This window comes from Neovison vison, chromosome X (assembly GCF_020171115.1).
Source record: "Neovison vison isolate M4711 chromosome X, ASM_NN_V1, whole genome shotgun sequence".
NCBI classification, from domain to species: Eukaryota; Metazoa; Chordata; class Mammalia; order Carnivora; family Mustelidae; genus Neogale; species Neogale vison.
Window position 1 is genome coordinate 65,842,266 of NC_058105.1, and position 27,418 is coordinate 65,869,683.

A 27,418-nucleotide genomic window follows, 5' to 3' on the forward strand; every position below is an offset into this window, starting at 1 on the left:
GTATGGATATACAGTTTTGTTTAAGACAAACTGTACATCTATTGCAGGACATTTTGGTTGTTTCCAGGTTTGACTATTACAAATAAAGCTGCTGCTGGGGGGAAGCGTCCAGCTGGCTTGGTCAGTTAAGCATACAGCTCTTGATTTCAGCTCAGGTCATGATCTCAGGGTCCTAGGATCAAGCCCCACAGTGGGCTTCCCCCGTCAGCAGAAAGTCTGCTTATCCTCCTCTCCTCATGTCCCTCCCCTGCCTGCTTGCTTGCTTCGTCTCTCAAATAAATAAATCTTTAAAAAAAAAAAAAAGCTGCTGTGAATGTTGTGTACAGGTTTAGTGTAGATAGACCTACAATTTCACTTCTCTAGTATAAATGCCCCGGAGTACAATACCTCGGTTGCCTGGTAAGCGACTGGTGTTTTAACTGCCGAGCTGTTTTCCAGAATGGCTGGACTTTTTTTTTTTGCAGTGCCGCTTATAAAGTGTGAAAGGTCAACTTTTTCTGCATCCTCACCAGCATTTGGTGTTAGCACTATTTTTTATTTTGGTTGTTCTGATGGGTGTGTAGTGGTAACTCATTCTGTCTTAAATTTGTTATTTCCCTCATGTCTGGTTATGTTGAACAGTCTTCCCATATGTTTTTCTGCTATCTGTAAATCCTCTTTAGTGAAACTTTTCAGTCTTTTCGCCCATTTAAGTTTTGGAAATTCTTTATGTGATTTAGATATGAAGCATTTGTCACATATGTGGTTTGCCAGTATTTTCTGCCAGTCTACAGCATGTCTTTTCATCCCCTTCACAAGGTTGTTCACAGAGCAAAAGGTTTTAGTTTCAATGAAGTCTAGTTTGTTAATTTTAGATATCATGTTTTTGGTGTCAAATCTGTGAATTTTTCCACAAGCCCTAGCTCATACAGATTTTCTCCTTTGCTTTAGTTTTATAGTTTTACATTTTATAATTTGTATTTTATGTTTAAGTCTGAAATGCATTTTGATGTAATTTTTGTATAAAATGTGAGGTTTGGGTCAAGTTCACTTTTTTCTTTTTCTTGTTTTTTGCTTACAGATATCCATTTGCTCTAGCATCATTTGTTTAAAAAAAAAGCCATCCTTCCTCCACCAAATTGCTCTTGCACTTCTGTGAAAAATCAGTTTATTTCTTGGTTCACTATTCTGTTATATTGGTCTGTATGTCTGTCCTTCTGTCATTGCCACATATTCTTGAATATTTTAGCTGTTAGAGTAAGCTTTAATGACAGGTTGAATGATATCTCCTACTTTATAATACTTTTTCCAAATTTTTTAGCTAGCCTATTATCTGTGTCTTCATATATAGATTTTAGAATCTTCATATATCTACAAATATCTTGCAAGGCTTGTAATAGGAATTGCATTAAATGTCTTACCATTTGGGAAGAACTAATACTTTTACTATATTGAGCCTCCTGTGAACATATTTTTTTCTATTTATATGGATCTTTTCTTCATCAGTGTTGATAGTTTTCAGTAATAAGTCCTGTATTTATTTTGTTATGTTTACACCTAGATATTTTATTTTTCTGAATGACTATATATGATATCATATTTTTAATTTTTTTAAAAGATTTTATTCATTTATTTGACAGACAGAGACCACCAGTAGGCAGAGAGGAAGGCAGAGAGAGGAAGGGAAGCAGGCTTCCTGCTGAGCAGAGAGTCTGATGCGGGACTCGATTCCAGGACCCTGGGATCATGACCTGAGCTGAGGCAGAGGCTTTAACCCACTGAGCCACCCAGGCGCCCCTCATATTTTTAATTTTTAATTTTAACTGTATATGATGTCATATTTTTAATTTTTCTGAATGTATATGATACCATATTTTTAATATTTAATTTTGCATGTTCATTGATAGTGTGAAGAGATGGAATTGACTTTTGTGTTGATCTTGTTATCTGTGATCTTGCTGAACTCATTTGTTCTAGGAGCTTATTTCATAGATTCTCTCAGATTTTACTAGACCGTTATGTCATCTGCAAGTAAGGATAGTTTTACTCTTTCTACCTTTCTGATCTTTATACTGGCATTTATTTCCCTTTCTTGCCATATTGCACTGGCCACATTTAATATGTTAAGTAGCAATGAGAGTGAACATTCTTGCATTCTTGCTATTAAGAGCATTCTGTGTTGATTAACTATACTGTTAGCTATATAATTTTTTAGATATTCTTTATCAATTGTAGGAAGTTCCCTTCTGTTCCTAGTTTGATGAGAGTTTTTATTTGAATGGGTATTTAATTTTGTTAGATGCTTTTTCTGTCTTATTTAATATTAATAAGTTTTCTTCCTTAGCCTGTTACATGCTATATTATGTAGATTGATTTTCAAATATTGAACCAGCCTTGCATCCCTGGAATAAACCCCATTTGGTCATGGTATATAATTCTTTTTGTATATTAAGAGTTAAATTGTGAATGCTTTGTTGAGGGATATTTATGAGATAATTGGTTTGTATCCATTTTTTTGGTATTGTCTTTATCTGATTTTGATGTCAGGATAGAGTTGACCTCATAAAATGAATTGAATTTTCTAAAAGAAAATTTGGATTTTTGTTGATTAATCTTAAATTTTTGGTAGAATTTGCCAGTGAAACTTTGTAGCTTTGAAATTTTTGAAGAGCTTTTAAATCACTAATTCAGTTTCCTTAATAGTTATAGGATCATTCAAATTATTTCATATTGAATGAGTTCTGGTAGTTTGTGCCTTTTGAGGAATTGGTTCATTTCAGCTAAATTTCAAATTTATGTATAGAATTGTTCATAACATTCCCTTATTGCTGTTCTGATATCTGCAGGGTCTGTGGTAATAGCCTTTCTTTCATTCATGCCATTGGTAATTTGTGTATTTGGTTTTTTGACAAAATTTTGCTGGAGCTTTATCATTTTATTTATTTTCTCTACTTTTTTTCTGTTTTCAGTTTCATCTTGCTTTGACTTTATTTTGCTCATTTTTTTCTTGATTTCCTTGAGGTAGATCTTTGGATTACTAATTTAAGACTTTTCCTTTTTTCTAACATAAGTATTTAGTACTATAAATTTCCCTCTCACCACTGCTTTAGCTGGGTCATATAAATTTTGACATGCATTTTCATTTCCATTCAGTTTAGTGTTATTTTTTTCCTTGGAGACATCCTTTTTGCCTCATAGCTAGAAAGTATCTTTAATTTCCAAATATTTGGAGATTTGCATTATTTTGCTGTTATTCTAGTCTGATTCAGTTCTGTGCAGAGAATGCTTTCTTATGATTTCAGTTCCTTTAAATTTGTTGTTTTGTTATATGGCTGAAGATAGGGTCTATCTTGTTATATTGTATATTAGCCCTTGAAAGAATGTATATTTTGCTGTTGTTGGGTGTTGTGTTCTGTAAATCGGGACCATACCTTCTTTGATGGGGTTATGTTATTCTTTATCCTTGCTAATTTTTGTCTAGTTGGGTTATTGATTTTTGAGACAGGAAGGTTGAAGCCTCCAACTATAATTGTATATTTGTTTCTCCTTTCAGTTTTGCGTCTTGTATTTTCAGTTTGTTGTTTGGTGTATACACATTCAGGGTTGCTGTGTCCCTATCTATCCCTTGTTAAGTTCTTTGCTCTGAAACCTACTTTCTCTCTTACTAATAAAGCCACTCCTACTTTATTTTGATTGTCATTTATATGGTATATCCTTTTTCATCCTTTTACTTTCAACCTACCTATTTCATTATATTTGAAGTGAGCTTCTTGTAGACAGCATATGGTTGGGTCATTTTTTTTTTTTTTTTTTACCCATTCTGTGGGTCTCTTTTAAATGGTGTATATAGACCATTTAATTTTTTTTTTTAAGATTTTATTTGTTTATTTGACAGACAGAGATTACAAGTAGACAGAGAGGCAGGCAGAGAGAGAGAGAGAGGGAAGCAGGCTCCCTGCTGAGCAGAGAGCCCGATGCGGGACTCGATCCCAGGACCCCGGGATCATGACCTGAGCCGAAGGCAGCGGCTTAACCCACTGAGCCACCCAGGCGCCCTAGACCATTTAATTTTTTTAATTGAAGTATAATTGATGTATAACATTACGTTAGTTTCAGGTGTATAACTATTTTCATTTAATGTAGGGTTTCAGTCTGCCAATTTATTTTTTGTTCAATTTGCTCTCTTTCTTTTTTTCTGAAATCTTATTCTGCCCTTTCTGTGGATTACTTTCACCTTTTATGAAATTATATTTTTATTCATCTGTAGCATTTTGTCTATCTTTCTATAACTTTCATAGTTGTTGCTGTAAGTATTATATGGATATAATTTAATATAGTCAACTGATGTTATCAGTTTACCATTTTGATTGAAGTATAGCAACCTTATGCTCTTATATCTCTTTCCCTTCCCCATTTATAATGTAATTGTTTTAAGTGAGTATTTTTCTCTACGTAAATGGATTACCAGATGGTATAATAATTTTTTCTTGAACTATTAAACATAATTTAGAAAAAATTGAAGAAAAATCTTCCTTATTCACTCATTTTTTGTACTTTATATTGTTTCCTCCAAATGTTTCAGTATTTCTTCTTTTATCCTTTCTATTCTTTTTTAGAGAAATTGCTTTCGTCATATTTTTAGGGCAAGTCTGCTAGCAACAGATTTTCTGAGTACCTTCATATGAGAATTTCTTGATTTTCCCTTCATTTTTGAAGAGTATTTTAGGTGGATATAGAATTATGGGTTGGCAGTTTTTTCAGTACTTGAAAAATGTCATACTACTTGCTTAAGGATTTCATAATTTCTTATGAAAAACGTGCCTTTATTATTGAGTTTGGCTTATTATTGAATTTATTGAATTTCACATATAAGTGATACCATGCAGTATTTATCTTTCTCACTTAGCATTATATGCTCAAGGTATATTCATGTTGCCACATATGGCAGGATGTCCTTTTATCTCATGGCTGAATACCATCTCATATATATATATATATATATATATATATATATATATATATATATATATATATATATATATATACCACATCTTTTTTTATCCTTTCATCTGTTCGTGGGCCCTTAGGTTGTTTTCATATCTTGACTATTGTGGATAATGCTGCAGTAAACACGGGAGGGCATATATCTCTTTGACATATTATTTTCATTTCTTTTATTTAAATGCCCAGAAGTGAAATTGCTGGATCATATTGTAGATCTATTTTTAATATTTTGAGGGATCTCCATATTGTTTTTTCATAGTGGCTAAACCAACAAATGAATGTAGATTACAGTATTTTATTATACTCATTAAGAATCCTAAGAGACTAGAAATTATTCCAACAAGTAAAAAGAAATAATAATTATTTAACATGATGGAGGTGCTAATTGTTGCTACAGTGGCAATCATATTATGGTATATAAATTTATCAAACTAACATGTTATAGGCCTTAATTTTATACAATATTTCATGTTAAATATATCTTAATTTTTATTTTTTTTCAAAGAAATTAACTTTTATTTGAAAGGAAACTACTTTTCCTCACATGTGTCTTCTAAGGACTCTATACTATACAATAATTGCCTGCTTAACCATTGTCCCTGTACAGAAATTTCTAACAGCAAAGTATACAATTGCTCTAAGTAATAATAATAGTTGTCCTTCACTGATTAAGGGAATACTTAAATTTCAATAATAAATTCAACACAAAATCAAACTTTAAGTCTTCACAGATATAATTTAAATACAACATGTTTTGTAGGAGTCCACAAGCTTTTTAAATCTCTTAAAAAATGACGTAATTTTTAGGGTTCAAAAATTTCGTTTTTCAAAAGAAATGAACAAGTGTTTTCCTCTATAGCTTCAAACTTTCTACACTCAACTATGACTGCTCCGTGCCACACCAGACAAACTTGACATGACTGAACTACTTTATGTGTTACTACCTTCCCCAAAAGAAAGTTAAAAAAGGAGTTCTTCATAAATGGAGGACTCTAGTATAATGTCTAATACAATACCTAACACAAAAGAAGCTTTAAAAAGATAATTTCTTTCCTCATTTGATTAGCCAGGAGTTAATTTTCTGAAAAAGCAAGGGAAAGCAAAAAAAGAAAAGAAAAGGAAAAAAGAAAGAAAAAGAAAAAAAGGAAAAAAATCATTCACAAAGTGTAACACTGGGTGTTCCTTTTTTTACTTAAGATGTTTAACTACTCAAAGTAAAATTACATCTTTAAAGAGTATACTAAAGGGGGTGGAAACAGCAATACAAGTGACAAAGTGTAGATGGTGAATAAACTGAAGATTTTTTAAGGGTTCTTTTTAAGAAGTAAGAAGGATTAGAAGCTTGGGGAAATCCAGAATTAAACAAAAAACAAACCCAAAACCCAACCAAAACAAACAAAAAACCCAAAAGCAAACCAAACCAAACCAACACACACAAACACACACACACACACACACAGAAAAAGAAAAATAAGTCCTCATCTGCAACCATTCTGTGTATCAATAGCGTCTTGGGCTGTAGGAACAAGATCTTTTTTTAAAAATTTTTTTATTTTTTATAAACATATATTTTTATCCCCAGGGGTATAGGTTTGTGAATCGCCAGGTTTATACACTTCACAGCACTCACCATAGTACATACCCTCCCCAATTTCCATAATCCCACCTCCCCAACCCCCCTCCCCCCAGCAACCTTCTGTTTGTTTTGTGAGATTAAGAGTCACTTACGGTTTGTCTCCCTCCCAATCCCATCTTGTTTCATTTATTCTTCTCCTACCCCCTTAACCCCCCATGTGGCATCTCCACTTCCTCATATCAGGGAGATCATATAATAGTTGTCTTTCTCCGGTTGACTTATTTTGCTAAGCATGATACCCTCTAGTAGGAACAAGATCTTGATCATGATCTGTACCAACTATAGTAAGGAGAAGGTGATCTTCTTCTGTACCGGTAATCATAGTCTTCATATCTGTCATATTCACGACCATATACTCTATCATAGTAAGAATCTCGATACCTGCCACCTCCTCCACCTCCACCACCACCTCCACCACTGCCACCACCACTATGAGTTGGTCTGCCCATGTAGATGCCAGGTGTAGGTGTGTGCGCTCTCTTGGTAATAGAATAATCCACTCGAATTCTTCTACCATCCACCTCCATTCCATTTGCCCTTTCCATAGCCTCCTTTGAGTCATCTATTCTTTCAAAATAAACAAAAGCAAATCCTTGTGACCGACCAATTCGCTGATCATAAACCACATTGACACCACTCAGTGGTCCATATCGAGAAAATACTTCACGAAGATCTCTCTCTGTTGTGTATAAACTGAGGCCAAACACCTCCAAGACAAGTGTTGGGATCTGGATTTGCCCTGCTGCCTGTATGTCTTCTCCGGTTAGACATTGGAGAATGACTTTGGCTTCTTCGACGCCAGTATTCTGGTGTGTATGACCTACTTCGAGATTGTCTCCTATGAGAGTGAGAATGGGATCTGGATCGAGTGTAACATCTATGAGAATGCCTCCTTGACCTGGACCTGGATTTTGATCTTGATCAAGAATGGGATTCTGAATGTTTGGAAACCCTTGAGAGACTACAAGACCCTGACCCGCTCTCCGATTTTACACGAGCAGGAGTTCCCATTGGAGATTTTGACTGAGAGCGAGACTCTCTGCCCTCGAAGTTGTTCTCCTCTACATCACTCATGTTGGCCAGGTGCTCCCCAGAACTAAATAAGAGACAAGTCTCAGCTTGAGGGCCAATGGCCTAATCAACTGCTGATTGGACCGTGGGGAGGAGGAAAGAGTCGGCAACAACGGCCACTCCACTCCATCCCCACTCGGTCGCAGGCTCTGGCAAACTGGCGTTGGCCCTGCCAGAAACCTTCTGGCCTCCTCTATATCTTAATTTTTTTTAAAAAACCCTCTGTTTTTCAAATCATTTCTCTTTCCTGTCAGTAGTTTCTGTTTCTTGCTTCTTCCAAGATGTTTTTGTCTTAGTTTCAGAAGTTTGACTGTGGTGTGTCTTGGCATTAATTGCTTTGGGTTTGTCCTGTTTATGGTTCATTCAACTTCTTGAATCTGTAAGTTTATGTTTTTTCTAAATTTTGGTAATTTGCAGCCATTATTTCTTTCAAATACTATTATAACCCCTTCTTTCTTTTCCTCCTTTCCTTTTAGGACTCCCAAAGACAAGAATGTTAAATCTTTTATTATATTTTTATAGGTCCCTCAGCCTATGTTTGGTTTTTCTGGGTTTTTAAACTTTGATTTCTACCTATTTTTTAGATTGGGTCATTTCTATTGGTCTGTTTCAAAGTTCCTGAATCTCTGTTTTTTATATACTACTGTTTAGTCCATGTGTTGAGTTTTTTATTTTATTTTTCAGTTCTGAAATTTCTATTTGGTTCTTCTTTATGTCTTTTATTTCTCCTTTGAGGCTTTCTGCTTTTTTCCATTTGTCTCAGGTATGTTATTAATTGCTTAATGAAGCATTTTCATAAATGTATCTACTTTTTCCATCCTTGTCAGACAATTCTAACATTTATGTCATTTCAGTGTTGGTGTCTGCTAATTGTCTTTTCTCATTTAAGTTGAGATTTTACTGGTTCTTGTTATGACAGAGATCTTTTTTAACTGGACATTTTATTATGTCATGAAACTGGATCTTACTTAAATCTTTTATAGTAGGCCTCTTTTGACACATGTTCTGTTGGAAAATGAGGTGCCCCACCTAATTTACTGTCAGTTGATAATGGGAGTTCAATCTACCCACTAGGTTTCTGCCATTCCTGTCCTGGCTGGGAGGGTTAGGACTGCCTATTCACAGCCTCTATCTGACTGGCCTCCACTGACACTACAGAGGTATCTCATTACTGATTGAGTTGTGGTATAATTCCCGACTCTCCACTAGTCCTTAAATACTATCCTAGTAGGGAGGGAGAGGGTTTTTCTTGTAACTGCTGGATGAAGATGGATGTCTGGTTTCCTTACATGGTCTTTACCGACACTTCTGGATTGAGGGGAAGACTGTTAACTCAGTCTTCTCTGACACCACTCTGGCAATGCCTTGTTACAACTAGGTGAGGGTAGCATTCTGAACGCCCCACTTAGCCTTTAGTGACAAGGGTGGAAGTGCACCACATTTTTCTGTACTGTTTGACTAGAATTGAGTGGTGTTTTAAAGTTTTCTGTCTTTCCAGGGTGCCCCTTTTTTGGCCCTTCAGCTAGTGAGAGCAGGATTTTCCTGGGAGATTTTTTTTTGGCGACATCCAGTGGCATTTCCAGGTTGCTGCGTTCTTTAGCACTCATTTTGTGATGTATGAGACAAAAAGAAAGCCTGTGGAACTCAGTGCCATGTTGTTCCTCAGGACTCAAGGTCCCTAGCCAGTCTGTCTCCTCCTCACTTTTCAGAAACTATTTATGATTGTTTTATATATAATGTCCTGAGTCTTTAGCTTTACTTATTGTGAGGAATAGGGAACAGTATGTCTACTTTCATCTTCCTAGAAGTGGAAGTCCAAAGATTCAACTTTTTAAAGATTATTCTCTCATTTGGCAAACATATATATGTGTTTCTGTTGTGTATGTGCCCAGAATTGAGATTGCTTAGTGATAATGTGTACACATTCAGCTTTAGTTTATATTTCCAAAACATTTTTCCAAAATGGTTGTACCAATTTGCACTCCCCTAGTAGCATATGGATGTTTCAGTTGTTCTCTCTCATCATCACTTGACAGTGTGTTTTTTTTAAGTTGTTGTGACAGATATGTATTGGTAAGATTTAATAGTCTTCTTTTTAATATTTTATTTATTTATTCGAGAGAGAGAGCGAGAGGGAGAAGCAGTCCCCACTGAGCAGGGAGCCCAACGTGGGGTTTAGTCCCAGGACCCTGAGATCATGACCTGAGCCAAAGGCAGCCACTTAACTGACTGAGCCACCCAGGTGCCCCAAGACTTAATAGTCTTAGTCTGTACTTCCCTGATGACTAACTCCAAATGGTTTGTAGATTTAAATGTGGAAGCTAAAACAAAAGTTTAGAAGGGAACAGGAAAGAATATTTTCCTAATCTTGCATTAAGAAAACTTGTAAGGGCACCTGGGTAGCTCAGTCAGTTAAGTGTGCAACTCTTGATTTTGGCTCAGTAATGATTTCAGGGTCATGAGATTGAGCCCTGCTTTGGGCTCCTTGCTCAGTTGGGTGTCTGCTTGAGAATCTCTTTCTTTCTACCTCTGCCCCTTCCCCCCTTGAATGCTTGCTGTCTGTCTGTCTCTTAAAAAAAAGAAAAAAGAGAACTTTCATAAACAGGACACACAAAGTACTAACCATAAAAGGAAATATAGATAAGTTGAACTTCATTAAAATTAACACTTTCTTGTCATCAAAGGAATTTCATATTAAAAAAGAAAATGCCAGGGGTGCCTGGGTGACTCAGTTTATGTCTGACTCTTGATTTCAGCTCAGGTCATGATCTCAGGGTCATGGAATTGAACCCTGAGTCAGGCTTCACGCTCCAGCGTAGAGTCTGCTTGTCCCTCTCCCTCTGCTCCTCCTCCCCTGCTCGCTCTCTCTTACTTTCTCTCTCTTGCATTGTTTTGCTCTCTCCTCTCAAATAAATAAATAAATAAATTTTTAAAAGAATTAAAATGTAAGCTACAAAGTAGGAGAATCTGATTTCTAATTTTTAAAGATAATATGGAAAAACACAAAGACAATAAATGTTGTTATTTATAATTCAGTAGACCAGATATAACTATGGTTAGAGTTTCTATGCTTATATAGACATACTTTTTGGGGGGGGTTGAGTTTGTTTTCATTTTTTTATTGAGGTATAATTAACATACAGTGTTTGATTAGTTTCAGGTACAGAATATAATTCAGTAATTTTATGCATTAGTCTGTGCTCATCAAAATAAGCATACTCTTGATCCCCTTCATCTGTTTCATCCCTCTCCTACACAGTTCCCCTTGGCAACAATCAGTTTGTTCTCTGTATTTGAGAATATGGTTTTTTGTCTCTTTTTTGTTTGTTCATTTTTTTCTTAAATTCCACAAATATCATATGATGGGCTATCATACGGTATCTTTCTCTTTCTAACTTACTTCACTTAGCAGGTCCATCCCAGGTCCATCCATGTTGTCTCAAGTGGTACGATCTTGTTTTTTTATGGCTGAGTATTATTCCATTGTGTGTGTGTGGCACACACATACACCCATCTTCTTTATCCATTCATTTATCAGTGGGCACTTGGGTTGCTTCCATATCTTGGCTATTGTAAATAATACTGCTGTAAATAAACATAGGGGTGCATATATCTTTTTGCAGTAGTGCTTTCATTTTCTTTGGGTAAATAACCAGTAGTGGAATTATTAAATCATATGGTAATTCTATTTTTAATTTTTTTTCAATTTATTTATTTTCAGAAAAACAGTATTCATTATTTTTTCACCACACCCAGTGCTCCATGCAATCCGTGCCCTCTATAATACCCACCACCTGTTCCCCAACCTCCCACCCCCCCACCACTTCCAACCCCTCAGATTGTTATTCAGAGTCCATAGTCTCTCGTGGTTTACCTCCCCTTCCAATTTACCCCAACTCCCTTCTCTTCTCAAACACCCCTTGTCCTCCATGCTATTTGTTATGCTCCACAAATAAGTGAAACCATGTGATAATTGACTCTCTCTGCTTGACTTATTTCACTCAGCATAATTTTTAATTTTTTGAGGAGCCTCCATACTGTTTTCCACAGTGGCTCTATCAGTTTGCATCCCCACCAACAATGCATGAGGGTTCTTTTTTCTCTCCATCCTCATTAACACTTGTTATTTCTTGTGTTCTTGATTTTAGCCATTTTGACAGGTATGAGATGATACCTCATTGTGGTTTTGATTTGCATTTCCTTGTTGGTTAATGATGTTGCGCATCTTTTCATGTGTCTGTCGGTCATCTGTATGTCCTATTTGGAAAAAGGTCTATTCAGATTCTCTGCCCGTTTATTAATAGAATTATTTGGGTTTTTTGATGTTGAGTTGTGTAAGTTCTTTATATATTTTGAATATTAACTCCTTATTGGATATGTCATTTGCAGATATCTAGGAGAAGCTATTCTTAATACATAGATCCAAAAAGGACTCTTACTTAGAAAATACAAAGAATTCTTAAAAATAAGTAGGATAAACCAGACATTCCCATAAAAAGATGAGAAAAGAACTTCAAAAGGATTTTACAAAAGATGGTATGCATATGGCCAATAAACATACAAAAAGGTATGCATCTTTATTAAGAGAAATGCAAGTTAAAAACATTTTTGACAAAGGTGCAGAAGTGTTTCAGTGAAGGGAGGATAGTCTCTTCAACAAATGGAATTGAAACAATTGGATATTCATAGACTAAAACGAACCTTGACCTAACCCTAACCCCCATTCAAAAATTGAGTCAAAATGGGTCATAAATCTGAATGTGAAACATTGTACTTATTAAGAAAGCATAGAAGAAAATCTTCAGAAGCTAATTTAGGTAAAAAGTTTTTAGTCATGACACCAAAGGGATAAAATCCATTAAAGAAAAAAGTCAATAATTGTACAATCAAAATTAAAAACTTTGGTCTATAAATGACCCTGTTAAGAAAAGGAAATACAAACCACAGGCTTGGAGAAAATATTTGCAAATAGCATATCTAATAAAGGACTCGTGTTCATAATATATAAAAATCCTTTAAATGTGACAGTAAGAAAACAAATAACAATTTTCACCTAGAAAATGGACCAAGGACTTAAACTGACATTTCATTTAAGAGGATCTATGCATGGCAAATAAGCACTTGAAAAGATGTTCATCACTAGCCAACAGGGAAATATAAACTGAAATCACAACTGGATAGAAAGTTCACGTCTGTCAGAATGGCTAAAATAAAAGAAAGTCATACTACCAAATGCTGGTAAGGACACAGAGAAACTCGATCTTACCCACAGTGCTGGTGAGAATATAAAATGGCACAGCTGCTCTTCCTGGGAAACAACTGGGTGTTTAAAAAAAAAAAAAAAAAGAAAGAAAGAAACGAACATATTCTTAACCATACAACCCTGAAGTCACAGTTTTGGAAATCTGTGCCAGATAAATGAAAACTTATTTTCACATAGAAACCTATACACAGGGGTGCCTGGGTGGCTCAGTGGGTTAAAGCCTCTGCCTTTGGCTCGGGTCATGATCCCGGGGTCCTGGGATCGAGCCCCACATCGGGCTCTCTGCTCAGCAGGGAGCCTGCTTCCCCCTCTCTCTGCCTTCCTCTCTGCCTATTGTGATCTCTCTCTCTCAAATAAATAAATAGAATCTTTTAAAAAAAAGAAACCTATACACAGGTGTTTATAGCACCTTTATTTATAATAGTCAAAAACTGGGAATAATCTAAGTGTCTTAAAACATGTGAATGGATAAACAAATTATATTGTAGCTATATATTGAAATAGTTCTCAGCAACGGAAAGGAATGAACTATTGATACTGATCCAGAGAACTTGGATGACTCTCAAGAGCAATATGGTGAGTGAAAAATTCCACTTTCAAAAGGTTACGTACGATATAATTCCTTTCATATGGCATTCTTGATATGAAACAATTATAGTTGCTAGAAATTAGGGGTGGTAGGGGAAGGTGTAAATACTGAGGGATAACACAAAAGAGGGTTTTTTTTGTGGTGATGGAACAGTTTTGTGCCTATGGTTGCATGAGTCTGCATACATGATAAATTTCATGGAGCTATACACAAACAAAAAAACACCTGTAAAAACTGGTGAAATTAAATAACCCTGAGTTCACAGTATTGTACCAACATCAATTTCCTGGTTTGGACAATGTATTCTAGTTATGTAAGTTAGTGCCATTATGAAGTGCTGGATGAGGGGTACAGTGGAACTCTCTATACTACTGTTACAAAGTCTTAATGAATCTTAAGCTATTTTTTTTAAAGTTTACAATAATGACAGGTAATACCATGAGTTATCAAGGATCTGGAACAATTGGAACTCTCACACACTGCTGGTGGGAAGGTAAATTGGAATAACCACTTTGGGGAACTACTTGTTCAGCTTTAACAATGCTATATACATACCCTATGACCCAGCAGTTCTACTCTTGGGTATATACCTAATAAAAATGCTTACATGTCTTTACCAAAACACATGCCCAGAGGGTTTATAGCAGCATTATTCAAATAGTTCATATTTTAATTGTGTTTGAGTGTATATTTTAATACTGATGTTTAGTATTAGGAAAATCTAAAAATATTGTAATTAGCTTGTCTCAGTATGGATTTATATATTCTGTATTGAATAATATTAGAAGTTAAATAGTTGTAAAATAATTCTTACTACTTACTTATTTGACTTTGTTTATTTTTCTTTTGGGCACAAAATTAAACAGTTTTGCTTCCCACTTACGTGCTTTTAAAAACCAGAATATGTCATTGATCACATCAATAACGTGTAAATCAGTACCTCCATTATTGTAAATTAAACTGATTTTTAAAATTTTATTTATTTATTTGACAGAGAGAGTGAGAGATCACAAGTAGGCAGAGCAGCAGGCAGAGAAAGAGGGGAAAGCAGGCTCCCTGCTGAGCAGAGATCCCAGTGTGGGGCTCAGTCCCAGGACCCTGAGATCATGACCTGAGCTGAAGGCAGAGACTTAACCCACTGAGCCACCCAGGTGCCCCTAGACTGCTTATTTTTATGTGTTTTTTTTGTCTTATAGTTGCACTCCTTTAGGGCAATGAGTGGGTATTTTTTCATCTTTTGTATTAGCAGTCTAATGCAGTACTTGGGATGTATAGCAATTTGATAAACATGCTTATTAAGCCCATTCAGCTACCAAAGAATTTTGAAGTTCTCTACAGGGTTTCCTGGTATGCGTGTGTGTGTGTTTAACCTACGTAGTTTATGCCATTCTGTATGCTTGATCCTTCTACTGGTGTAGAATAGATATCAATAACTGGAATAGTTGTGGTGCCCCAGTTGTCCATAATCCCTTAAATATGTCCATTAATTAAACAAAGCACAGTTTGTTCTCTGTAGTAATACAGAGAAATGTAAAGAAAATAAGTATCATAATTTCATTGACCAAAGAGAATTGTTAACATTGTATGTATGTATATGTTTTGTTTCTTAGTGCAGTTGCAGTTATACTTAATAATGTTCTATATCCTGCTTTTTTTCCACATAATATTGTAGGTATTTATTGGTAATGTAACTCATTGAATAGGCAGAGTGTAATCTAGTCCTTTGTGTTGTACATATTCTTTATTTTCAACCTTATGATCTTATCTATAACTGTGAATGAATATATTTGCTTGCATTTGTTAATTTCTGTAGCCTATGTTCTTAGATATGTGTTAACTCCAAGTAAATATAAAACATGAATTTAGCACCTGTGTTTATTTTCTGCAGGATTTTACTTAATTCTAAGCTCTCTCCTGTTATTTAAATTTTGAGCGTCTTTGCATTTTAGTGTATAATACTATATATATAGTCAGTATGGCATTTTAGTTACTTATTTCCATTCATGAAATTACAGAAAGTAAGGCTTGGTGTATAAAGGCATTTTGAGAGTGTGCTATATTCCGGGGGTTTTCTCACTCCTAAGTTGGCCAACAGTAAACAAATAATATAGTCATCCAGTGGAATATTATTTAGCTGCCAAGCATGGTGTTTACCAAGATATTTGAGGAAATGCTCATAATATAAACTATATACACAGATATCATATCTATGGAAAACCAAAAATATATACACTTAGAAAAATACCATAACTTGAAAGGAGTTTGTTTCTGGGGAATGGAACTGAGTAGGTTTTTTTCTTTAGATTTGTTTATATTTTTTAAAAAATGTTACATAAAATCTTTCTAAATTGGTTTTATTTATATTGAAGTAATATATTAACATATTTTTTAAAAACGGTTCTATAAGGCTTGAGATCAAAACCAGTCCCTTGACCAACCCCTTCCTACACATGGTACATATGACTTGCTCCAGGTAACAGGTTTCAGCTCTTGGCAATTCTCCTGGTATTTACTTTCATATATCCTTTCTAAAATCTAAGATGGGAATTTACCCACATGCACATGCATGCTTTTCCTTATTTATTTTCCCAAAATGTTTTTTGTAATATTTGCAGTTTTGTAATATTTGCAATATTATAATTATTTGTAATTTATAATATTTGGAGTGTTTGCTTTATTGTGATTATGTAAATATTCACACACAAGCCATTTACAATACTATGATTACTTTCCCTTTTTCATGCACATGTTCATTTTTGTTCAATTAATGGTTTCTGTTTTAACATTTGCTTAGTTTTCTATGAACCTGTCAACTAATTCATTCCCACATTCTCAGAAATTTAAATTCTTGTTACAGCACAGCATGTAATCTATTAGTTTTTCTTTTTTAAAATTTATTGTTTAGGTTTTTATTTAAATTCTAGTTATTTAACATTTAGTGTAATTGAGGTTTCAGGAGTAGAAATTAGTAATTCATCACTTACATGTAACACCCAGTGCTCATCACAAGTGCCCTCCTTAATACCCATGTCCCCTCCAGCTGCCCTCAGTTTGTTCTCTACAGTTCAGAGTCTCTTATGGTTTGCCTCCCTCTCTGTTTTCCCCTATGTTTATCTGTTTGTTTCCTTGATTCCAAAAATGATTGAAATCATATGCTATTTGTCTTTCTCTGACTTATTTTGCTTAGCATAATACACTCTAGTTCCATCCACATCATGGCTAATGGCAAGATTTCATTCTTTTTGATGGCAGAATAATATTCCACTCTGTCTGTGTCTGTGTGTGTGTGCACACACACACACACCTACACACACCCCACATCTTTTTTATCCATTCGTTGGTCATGGGCTCTTTCCATATTTTGGCTATTGTGGGCATTGCTCTTACAAACATTAGGAGTGCATGTGTGCCTTTGAATCAGTATTTTTATATCCTTTGGCTAAATAACTAGTAGTGTAATTGCTGGGTAGTTCTATTTTTAACATCTTGAGGAATCTCCATACTGTTTTCCAAAGTGGCTGTACCAGCTTGCGTTCCCACCAACAGTGTAAGAGGATTCCCCTTTCTCTGCATGCTTTCCAACACCTGTCATTTCCTCTGTTACTAATTTTAGTCATTCTGACCTGTGTGAGGTAGTATCTCATTGTGATTTTGATTTGTATTTCCCTGATGATGAGTGGTGTTGAACATCTTTTCATATGTCTGTTAGCTATTTGTATGTCTTCTTTGGAAAAGTGTTTTTTCATGTCTTCTGCCCATTTCTTAACTGGGTTATTTGTTTTTTGGGTATTGAGTTTTTTAAGTTCTTTATAGATTTTGGATACTAACCTTTTCATCAGTTATGTCATTTGCAGATATCTTCCCCATTCTGTGGGCTGCCTTTTAGTTTTGTTGTTTCTTTCACTGTGCAGAAGATTTTTACCTTGATGAAGTTCCACTAGTTCATGTTTTCTTTTTCTCCCTTGCCTCAGTAGATGTATCTTGTAAGAAGTTGCTATGGCTATTGTCAGAGAGGTTGCTGCCTGTGTTCTCCTCTAGGATTTTGATGGACGCCTGTCTCACATTTAGGTCTTTCATCCATTTTGAATTTATTTTTGTGTGTGGTGGAAGAAAGTGGTCCTTTCATTCTTATGCTTGTGGCTGTCCAATTTCCCAACACCATTTGTTGAGGAGATTGCCTTTTTTCCACTGGGCATTCTTTTCCTACTTTGTCAAAGATTAGTTGACCATAGAGTTGAGGGTCCTTTACTAGATTTTCTAGTCTGTTCCATTGATAAATGTGTCTGTTTATATGCCAGTACCATACTGTCTTGATCACTACAGCTTTGTCATATAGCTTGAAGTCTGGAATTATGATACCTCCAGCTTTACTTTTCATTTTCAAGATGGCCTGGCTATTCACGATGTTTTGTGGTTCCATACATATTTTAGGATTGTTATAGCTCTGTGAAAAATACATTCATGATTACATTAAATGTGTAGATTGGTTTTCATAGTTTAGACATTTTAATAATATTTGTTCTTCCTGTCCATGAGTATGGAATGTTTATCCATTTCTTTATGTCCTCTTCAATTTCTTTAATAAGTGTTCTGTAGTTCTTGGAGTACAGATATTTTACCTCTTTGATTAGGTTTATTCCCAGATATCTTACAGTTAGTTTTTGGTCTTTCTTCTTTTTTTTTTTTTTTTTAACACATCCTTCCTGGAGCCCTCTTTCTTCTTGCTTCAATTTTAACTACTTTAGTATTTTTCATCTGTCTAACCTCTCCTTGTGTTTATTACATATTCTCTCTGTATGTCATTACACTATATTACAATTGCCTTTCACTCACCCCTACTACAGTTAGGCCCTTGCGCACTGTCCTTTATTTTGATGTATTTAGCTATTGCTCATAACAGTACTGAACACTGTATGAACTTTGGAGTTAAACATGGATTTTCTACATTTACTGATCTGTATATACCTTGAATACTCTGTAAACATGTGCTTTCCATATATATCTTTATTCCTAAATCAGACTCTCGTTTGCCAGCAGTAGGATTCTTCCTGTACATATAAATCATCAACCTGACTCCTTAGACATGTCTTGTTTTCTTCAGTAAGTGAGAAATGAATTCTTTGAACTCCTAATTGTTCAGAAAGCCACCTTAGGATTAAAAAGTCATATCATAATTAAAATATCTGTGAAGCACTTATTACTAAAGCATTTATGCATGTTTTTATTTTCAGAGGACGATTGTTTATCATTTCCACCAAAGCAGGATCTCTTGGAATTAATTTGGTGGCTGCCAATCGAGTGATTATATTTGATGCTTCTTGGAATCCATCTTATGACATCCAGAGTATATTCCGAGTGTATCGCTTTGGACAGACTAAACCTGTGTATGTGTATAGGTTCTTAGCTCAGGTAGGTTTACATTTTGTATTTTCTTTTTTCATAGTGAAAGGTTGGTGAAATTGATAATGTTTTTAGAGTGCCAAACATGTATGCATTATAGAGAAGCAAATGAATTTGAAAACATCAACCCTAATCCTATACATAAAGCAGCAGAGGTCAATTTTGGCTTCTTAGGATTTTCTGTTTTGTAGTTCATCCATGTCTATAATGTCAGCTTTCTCAGATTGAAATGGATTTGCATGGGTAAACAGATTTAGAATTTTCTTGCTCGTTCAAAAAAGTTAAACATTTATAGTTCTTTTACTTAGCATACATAGAAAAGCAAATAAGTTAATCTGATTTGCTTATAGATGTAAAGGTCAAATGATCATTGTCTTGAGTGGCTACCAGATACTCTCTTAATTTGAAGAACATGGGTAAGTACGAAGAAAAAGTTAATTTATAATGACAAAAAAATTATTACAAAGAATATTAAATACCTTCTAGGAAAAGAATATTAAAGTCATTTCCTTTAAATATAAACTCAGATATTAAAAAACAAACTGAAATTTAAGAAAAACGAGTAAAATCAAAGAGGTGGATGCAGTATAAGGTAATACAGGTTTATAGAATCAAGTTGCCTTTTTATTGTTACACATGTTTTGGGAACAGATGCGATTCTCTCCACCTGCCTCCAAATCTGGGCTTCTAAACCAGAGACTGAGTTATATTGGTAGATCAGTCCTCACTCTTTTGATCTTCTGTGGTACTTAATATAATTGGCAAACTGCAGTGTAACCCCTTTCCTGTCATTTAAATTAAAAGCTCCTTTACATTCTGGCTTAAAATGATATATATATAGTAGATAAGGCATTTTATTTGTTAATTTTCTATCCCGAAATGATAGAAAGTAAGACTTGATAGAAAGGTTTTTTATAGTAACTATTGAGCGCTTATATTCCACTGAGAAGGTACTAAACTGCTTTCTTGAATTACTATTTTTATAACCCTCTAAAATGTCATTTCATCTACTTCTTTATTTCTGTTCACCTTGGTATCTAACTACTCTTATACTTCCACTAAGTACAGAAATATGTAAAGCAAAGCTTGAATGTATATTGGTCAGATAATACAGGATGATTATCAGTAATATACTTTTCTTTTTTCTTAAGGTAAACTATGGTGAACAGATGAAATCTCTCATGAATTAAGCGGCATTGCTAATAAAACTTGCTCTATGGGAGTATATCACTATGAAGTTTTGCTATTTATATATTATTCCTTCTTTTTACAAAGGGAACCATGGAAGATAAGATTTATGATCGGCAAGTAACTAAGCAGTCGCTGTCTTTCCGAGTTGTTGATCAGCAGCAGGTTGAGCGTCATTTTACCATGAATGAGCTTACTGAACTTTATACTTTTGAGCCAGACTTACTAGATGACCCTAATTCAGAAAAAAAGAAGAAGAGGGATACTCCCATGCTGCCAAAGGTAAACATCTTTAGATTATTAGCTTAAAAAAAACCCAAACCTACCATGGACTTTACTATTATGGTTAAAGTTAGTCATTTAACTAAGGTTGTATTTCAGAATGTTTCAAAAAGAATAAAATTGTATTTCAGTAAGAGGGTGCTTAGTCAGTTCTCTACATAAAACTGCAAAAAGATACTATAATCTGAAATGTGTATTTTATGCCAAGTAAAAATTTCAGCCCTTTGGGAAAAAGTTGCTGTACAGAAACCGTAAAGGAAATAGTATGTTTCTCTTTTAATAATCTCCAGTAGAGGGCATATATAATTTTAATATTTCTATATGAAATTGAAATATATCTTCCGTAACATTCTTTGCTGTCATATAGCAGTTAGGAATCAGCAAATAAAAGTGTCTCTTGATATTTTTCACTGTCACAAAGCGAGTAAGACTTTCACACTTGGAAAAGGATGCTTTTAGAGGTAATCTTGTCAAGCCCTTATATTTTATGTAAGTGGGGAAACCTAGGGTCAGAGATATTCAGTGACTTGCCCATGGTTTCCAGCTAATAAGTGGCAGAGCCAGGAGTAGTATCTACATCTGTCTTCTGGTCCATTGTTCTTGGATTTTAAAAAAGACATTATTTAGATTAGTATAGAAATTTATTATGATGGTAGATATCATTTTGACCCTTTTGAACATAAGAGAAAACCACATGTTCTCTGGTCTAAAATAATGATCTAAATATGTTCAAACATATTCTAGTTAATCTAAAAGGCCATTTTAGGGGGAATTGTTGAGGGGTTGCTTTTCCTGTTGTCTTGGCTTCAAATTCAAGCACTTAATGTTCCATGTAGCTGAGACTTGAAAGAGCAGCTCCCCAGTTATGGTATCACTCTACCAAAGTAACTTTAGTCATTTGTTTAAAAAAGAAAAACAAAACAAAGCAAAAAAAACCCAAACCTCCTATGAAGAACCTCTCAGTTCTTCATATAGTTAGACACAATTAAAGCAACAAAAGGTAGGAGTAATAAATAACTATCTAATGGTAACATGAATCAGTGATTTCTCCAGTTAACCTTTAATATACTTGTCAATTCAAGTAACATGAACATTAACCATGTGGAGGTTTTTTAAAAATATATTTTGTCTATATAAAAAATATTTTGTTTCTCTAATCAGTGAACTATTCCATTTAATGTTTACTGATAAGCAAATAATGAATCATGGAACACTAAAAAAATAATAAAAAAATAAAGTTTACTGATAGCGCATCTAGGAAAAAAGAGTTTTTGTGACAGTCTCTATCAAATTCCTTTGATAATGGCTTAGGGCCACATGGGGGTTTAAATCTGCTTTTTTAATGTTACATTTAAAACACTTTAAAGAATATAATTTCATTTTAATGTTATGAAATATTAAACTGATAGTGAATTGACTTTCTTAATTATGTTATTAGAGAATATGAATAGGATCTTGAATAGTCTTTGGAATTTTTTCTGTATGTAAATTTGTATTCCTTTAAAAACAAACACAAATGGAATCGTATCATATATAGTCTTCTATGACTTGTTCCTTTTACCTAGGTGTTTCTTGAACACTTGTTCTTTTTACCTAGGTGTTTCTTGAATCTTTCCATATGGGTACATATACTTCTACTTTTGGTACATATACTTCTACTTTTTTAAAAAACAGCTACATAGTGTTCACTTGCCTTGATTTAATTCTTATATTCCCAACAGCTTTCTTACTAGTTACTTAATTCTGTATGGCAAGAAGTTTTCTTTAAAGGATGTGGACATTAAAAATAGTGAAATTTCCCTTTTCAATTTGATAATGATTTTTATCTAATTAGTATGTTTCCTAAAATTATACTTAAATCTAAGCTTCGGTTTTTGTAAGAAATATATCATGCTTAGTAATATTTCTGATAGGAAGCAAACATCCAGGAAGCAGTTGCTTTGAAGTTGCTCACTATATGGTAAATTTCTGATTTTAGGAATATTTGTTTACATCGATAAACATTTATTGATTATTTGCTGACTTTGAGGTATACTGTGAGGGTATACTAAGAACAACAAGGCATTGTCTGTGCTTTAAAGAAGATTTTAAAAATCCAGCGGGAAAGAAATGCTATTTAATTGTTATAGGATGTCTGGAAAGAAACCATCTGTTTTATAACTTGGTACTCTGAGTTGTTAAAGGTGTCGTGCTTTTTTCATTTATAGACTTTACTTACTGTGTTTTGCTTTTGGTGCTATAACCGTTTGCCCGAGAACAAAAGAAAAAGGAGGACCGAATGCTACATTAACACAGAGTGCTTCAACTCTCCCACAGCTCTTCCCAAAAGGAAAATAATAGTTAACTTTTACTGATTTCTTACTGTGTTTCATATTGTATGCAAAACAGTTTGTTCAGATTATCTTCCTTAATCTAGTGGCATCTGAAAAGCTGACAATGCTGTTTTCATGTTTGAGATGAGGAAATTAAGGTTTGAAGAGGTTACGTAACTTACCCAAGTTTACCCACCTAATTAGTGGTGAAGCTGGCCTTCCAACCAAGTCTGCCCAACTTGAAAGCATGTACTCTTATCATTATGTACTTTATTGCTCCCCAAGTAGAGATTAGACAGTTAAGTCCAAGTAGAAGAAATAAAGCAGAGGACCCAGGATTCCTAGAGTTGAATGACATTTAGAATGATTTATTTTAAATAAAGTTGGATTTTAAAATATAGAATTCTATCACAGTTAATACCATTGTGTGGTGTAACTGTTGAGATTGTATAATATAGCCAGTTTAGCTCATAGCTTATGAAGTGGTAAATTCCTCAAATTTATAGAAAGCTTTCATTTTACAAAGGACTTACTCATACATATTTATTATCTTTGGAAACTGAAGTTTAGTTTGTGACTACCCAAGAGTATGTTACCAATAAGTGTTAGGGCTAGAACTTGAATTTAACAGTTTTCAAACTGTATTCCAAGGAACCTCCAGTAGATTAGCAGAGGTGCTCCAGGGCTACCTTGTGGCTAAGTGAGTAGTGGAAGGCCAGACAGGCAGCACTGCAAACCCCATATCCCATGTCAATCAGAGTCCCTCTCCTTTTATCTCTTTTATGCATTGGGTTGCAACATGTGATTTAATTTAAACAGAGGATGTTAGGTTTTTTTGTTTTTTTTTTTTTTTAGTGTCTGCTTTTTATTCCCATAACTTATAGTGCTTTGTTTTTTTCAAAGATTTTACTTATTTATTTGACACACACACACAGAAATAACAAGTAGGCAGAGAGGCAGGTGGGAGTGGGGTGTGGGGGGGAGCAGGCTCCCTGCTGAGCAGAGAGCCCAATGCAGGGCTCTGTCCCAGGACGCCGAGATCATGACCTGAGCCAAAGGCAGAGGCTTAACCCACTGAGCCACCCAGGTGCCCCTATTAGTGCTTTTTAAAAAAGGTTTTAAAACAGGGTGCTGGGGATGCCTGGGTGGCTCAGGTCATGACCCTAGGGTCCTGGGATCAAGTCCCACATCAGGCTCCTTGCTCGGTGGGGAGCCTGCTGCTCTCCCTGCTTGTGCTCATTCGCTCTCACTCTCTCTCTCTCTGATAAATAAATAAATATATTTTTAAAAAATTTAAAAAGCAGTATACTATACCACAGTGCCTTTCTGACTATCATAGTAACTAAGAACTGTCAGGGATCTAAAAGGAAATAAAATAGGGTATTGTATGAGATTTGCCTGAAGGAAGTGATAGTGTATTTGGGAGAGAAAAGTAGCATTATTTCAAGAAAAATAATGAAGTGCAGATGTGACTGGTACTGAATGTGTTGACCAAATAGTGTATGGTTGAAAAAATGGAAAATGGAGCATTCAGGTACAGTTTTGGTGGGAAAAAAATCTGACTGGCTAATAAAAGGTGGTTAGTATTTGATTGGATTAGGAAATAACGAGGTTTGAATGCAGTGTGAAACAATTTGGGCAAAGGGAAAGATAATGATTTAGGTACCTGACTCAAGGTATGATGAAGAGATTGGCCAGGTAAAGAGTTGAAATTGGGTGGGTGAGGTGTGGGTTAGGTGGAGCCAGCTTATGGAGAGCCATGAAAGGTAAGTGGAGGCATTTGGATTTAAAATAGTATTCACTATAAGTTTATGAATGGGCCTGCTATATGATGAATGTAGGCTTTTGGGAAATTAGCCTGGTAGTAAAATGTGGGATGAGGACCTATAGTAATAGGGTGCTGGTTATGGAGTGAATCAAACACTTCAAGAAAATAAATGAGAGAACTCAATAACTGATGCTAAACTGTAGCTTTCAGTAGGTAGGCAGTGAAAAATTTACCTAAATAATGAAGCCTATTCATTCATTGATTAAAAACTTTTCAGATACCTGCAAACTACTGTTTATGCTGTTACTAAGGATACATTGGTAAATAAGACTAGGTTCCTGCCCCTAAAGAGTCCAATCAATGTACTTATTATAAGCAAGTAGATGTAATAAAAGTGATGGATCCTATAATACAAAATCTGTATAGACATCAAGGAAGGAATAGTCAGTTCTTTCTTGGAAAAGTTGGAGATGGGAAGTTGACGTTAGGAGGACTTGAACTGATGTTGAAAACAGAAGTGGGTAGCAATTTGCATTGCTATGAGGGCAAAAGGTGAAGGCCCTTCAAGAGGAAGAGCAGGATAAAGAAACATGCGTATCAAACAGCAAGGCAAGTTTTAGGAGCCTTTAGTTTAAAAGTAATAGAGTAAAAGGATCAAACAGCAAGGCAAGTTTTAGGAGCCTTTAGTTTAAAAGTAATAGAGTAAAAGGAGATGGAGTAAGGGAGAGTAAGCATTGAGAGGAGATAAGAGAAAAGACTAGAGAGACACAAGAATCAGATCATAGAAGTTAGAGTTTGAACATTGTGTTACAGGCTGTTGGATCTATTGTAATGATTTTAAGAAAACCGCCAACATCAAGTTTTTATTTTAGAAAAATCACTTTGGGTATCAGTGTTTAGGATGGATTGGAGAAAGGAAAATAGATGCAAAGATCCCTGTTAGGATGCTTTGTTTTTTCCAGTTTATTCAGGTAACTCTTTAATTCCAAAACAGTAGTATAGGATGCTATTTTTAATAGCATTTTGGAGTCCAGATGAGAGAGGTATTGCAGGCCTGAAGTAAGGTGGTAGCAATGAGGATAGAGAAGTACCAAGCACAGTGTAGGTACTCAGTAAATGTTAACTTTGTTCCCTAGGCTTATATATTATATAATGAAATTATATAATGAAATTATAAAATTTCATTTAACTTTACACACTACTGTTTGGTTTTGATTTCCTTTAATAAGAATTTGAAAATTGGTCCTCTCTGAAATAGGTACAACTGGGTGTTTTTGAAATTCATAGTACGGGATTTCTTAGTATTTGAGCCTGCTCTTATTAAAGACATTTCAGAGTTGGTTCCTGTTACTATAGTACAATTGCAGATACCTTCCTTTTTTATACATCATGTTCAAGATGAAGGACTGCTAAAAATGATATATTTTCATTTCCCCTTCAAATTGCTTTTATTTAAATAATTAAATTGCATGCCTTTTTGAGTTAATTTTTATTGCCTTTTGATATTTTCTGAAGTGTTTATTTTCAACTTACTTGGTATGTGATTATTGTATCTTTTTCTGCCTTATCATATCCTCTTTAATTACTGTGTAATTCCTCCTCCTGTATTTCTGTTCTCGTTTACTTACTTTTACTGCCCTACTTTCTTTTTTTAAATTTTTTAAAATTATATTTACTATCTCAGACTTAATTTATTAACCACTTGACTGTTTTTCTTGTCTTTTTATCTTTGCAGCTCTTTAAAGGCAAGAACTATATCCTTTGCTCCTTTTCTTTTCATCCATAGTGGATAATATAATGCTGGCACTTTTATATGGCCTTTCTTGAAATTTGAGTTGCCTTTATAGTGATATTTAACTAGACTTTATATTGTTTCTTAATGATCTATATATCATTGAAAGGCAGTGTCAGACTTATTACTGCAGGTAGTAAAATTGAAATGAAGAGTGATTTGTCTGTAACAGCAGGTGTGTGAAAGGAAGAGAATTGGAGCTTTTAATTCGTGTCTTCAGTTCCGTACTGAATTAACTATCTTAGTCAGCTCTGTTCTCCACCCCACCTCATAAGTTATATTTTGTTAAATCGCCTCATTGGTTTCTTGCTGTTGTTGGTACTGCTTTTCTTTTTTTGAAATGTAACAGTCTTGTTGTCCTTTGAACCCATTATTTAAATATATTGATTTTAGGGTCTTCTGAATCATGTCCAGAAAGTGTTGGTGCAGCTCTTTAGTTGTTCGTGGTAATAATGTATTCAGCCACTTTGAAACTTCCAGCATGATCTAAACTTACAGTTTAACATAAGTTTCTAGTGATAAAGATTTGTTGACTGATTCTTAACTTTTATTTTTTAACTGTTAAAGTAATAACTTGTTTCGGTTCATGTTTATGTAGACTATGTGAGGCAGAGTATCTTTTCTGATAGTAAACTTATGAATAATGAATCGTTGAACACTACAACAAAATTTATGATGTACTATATGCTAGCTAACTGAACATAATAAAAAACTTATGAATTACGCAGATACCAGAGATGAAAATCTTAGTCAGGGTCATGTTTCATAATATGCTTAAGTGAGTATACAGCTTAAGTTCTGTACCTTTATTAAAAGAAGTCAGTAAACCTGGCATAAAAGTTTTTTTTTTGTACTTCCCTTTTCTAGCACTGTACTGCCTATGTCTTTTTAAAGGTGTACTGCATGTTGGTAATTATAAAGAGAACAAAATGGAGATTTAAACTAAAGTATCCAAAGTGAAGCTTTAGGTCTGCTTCTTCAACCCTGATCTTGTGTACAATTTTCTCCCTTTGTCCTTACTCTTTATTAAAGTTTTAATACCTCAGAGCATAGTTTACTAAACAGTGATGTTACTGTGCAGTGTTAATATGGGATTTTACCTTGGTCTTTTTTAACATTAGTGAGAAATATTCA

General features: G+C 34.5%; 1 protein-coding gene and 1 pseudogene across 6 annotated transcripts in view; one reads left to right on the top strand and one right to left on the bottom strand.

Annotated features, from left to right (window-relative positions):
* Positions 1 to 27,418, top strand: part of ATRX (ATRX chromatin remodeler) — a 300,930-nt gene that overhangs the window by 251,911 nt on the left and 21,601 nt on the right. For all 6 annotated transcript variants that reach the window (XM_044234659.1, XM_044234661.1, XM_044234660.1 and 3 more), the window contains 2 exons: positions 18,774 to 18,951; positions 20,218 to 20,412. In XM_044234659.1, the coding sequence (XP_044090594.1) occupies positions 18,774 to 18,951; positions 20,218 to 20,412 (373 nt within the window). The remainder of the gene's footprint in view (positions 1 to 18,773; positions 18,952 to 20,217; positions 20,413 to 27,418) is intronic.
* On the bottom strand, positions 6,883 to 7,740 carry LOC122897487 (annotated as a pseudogene).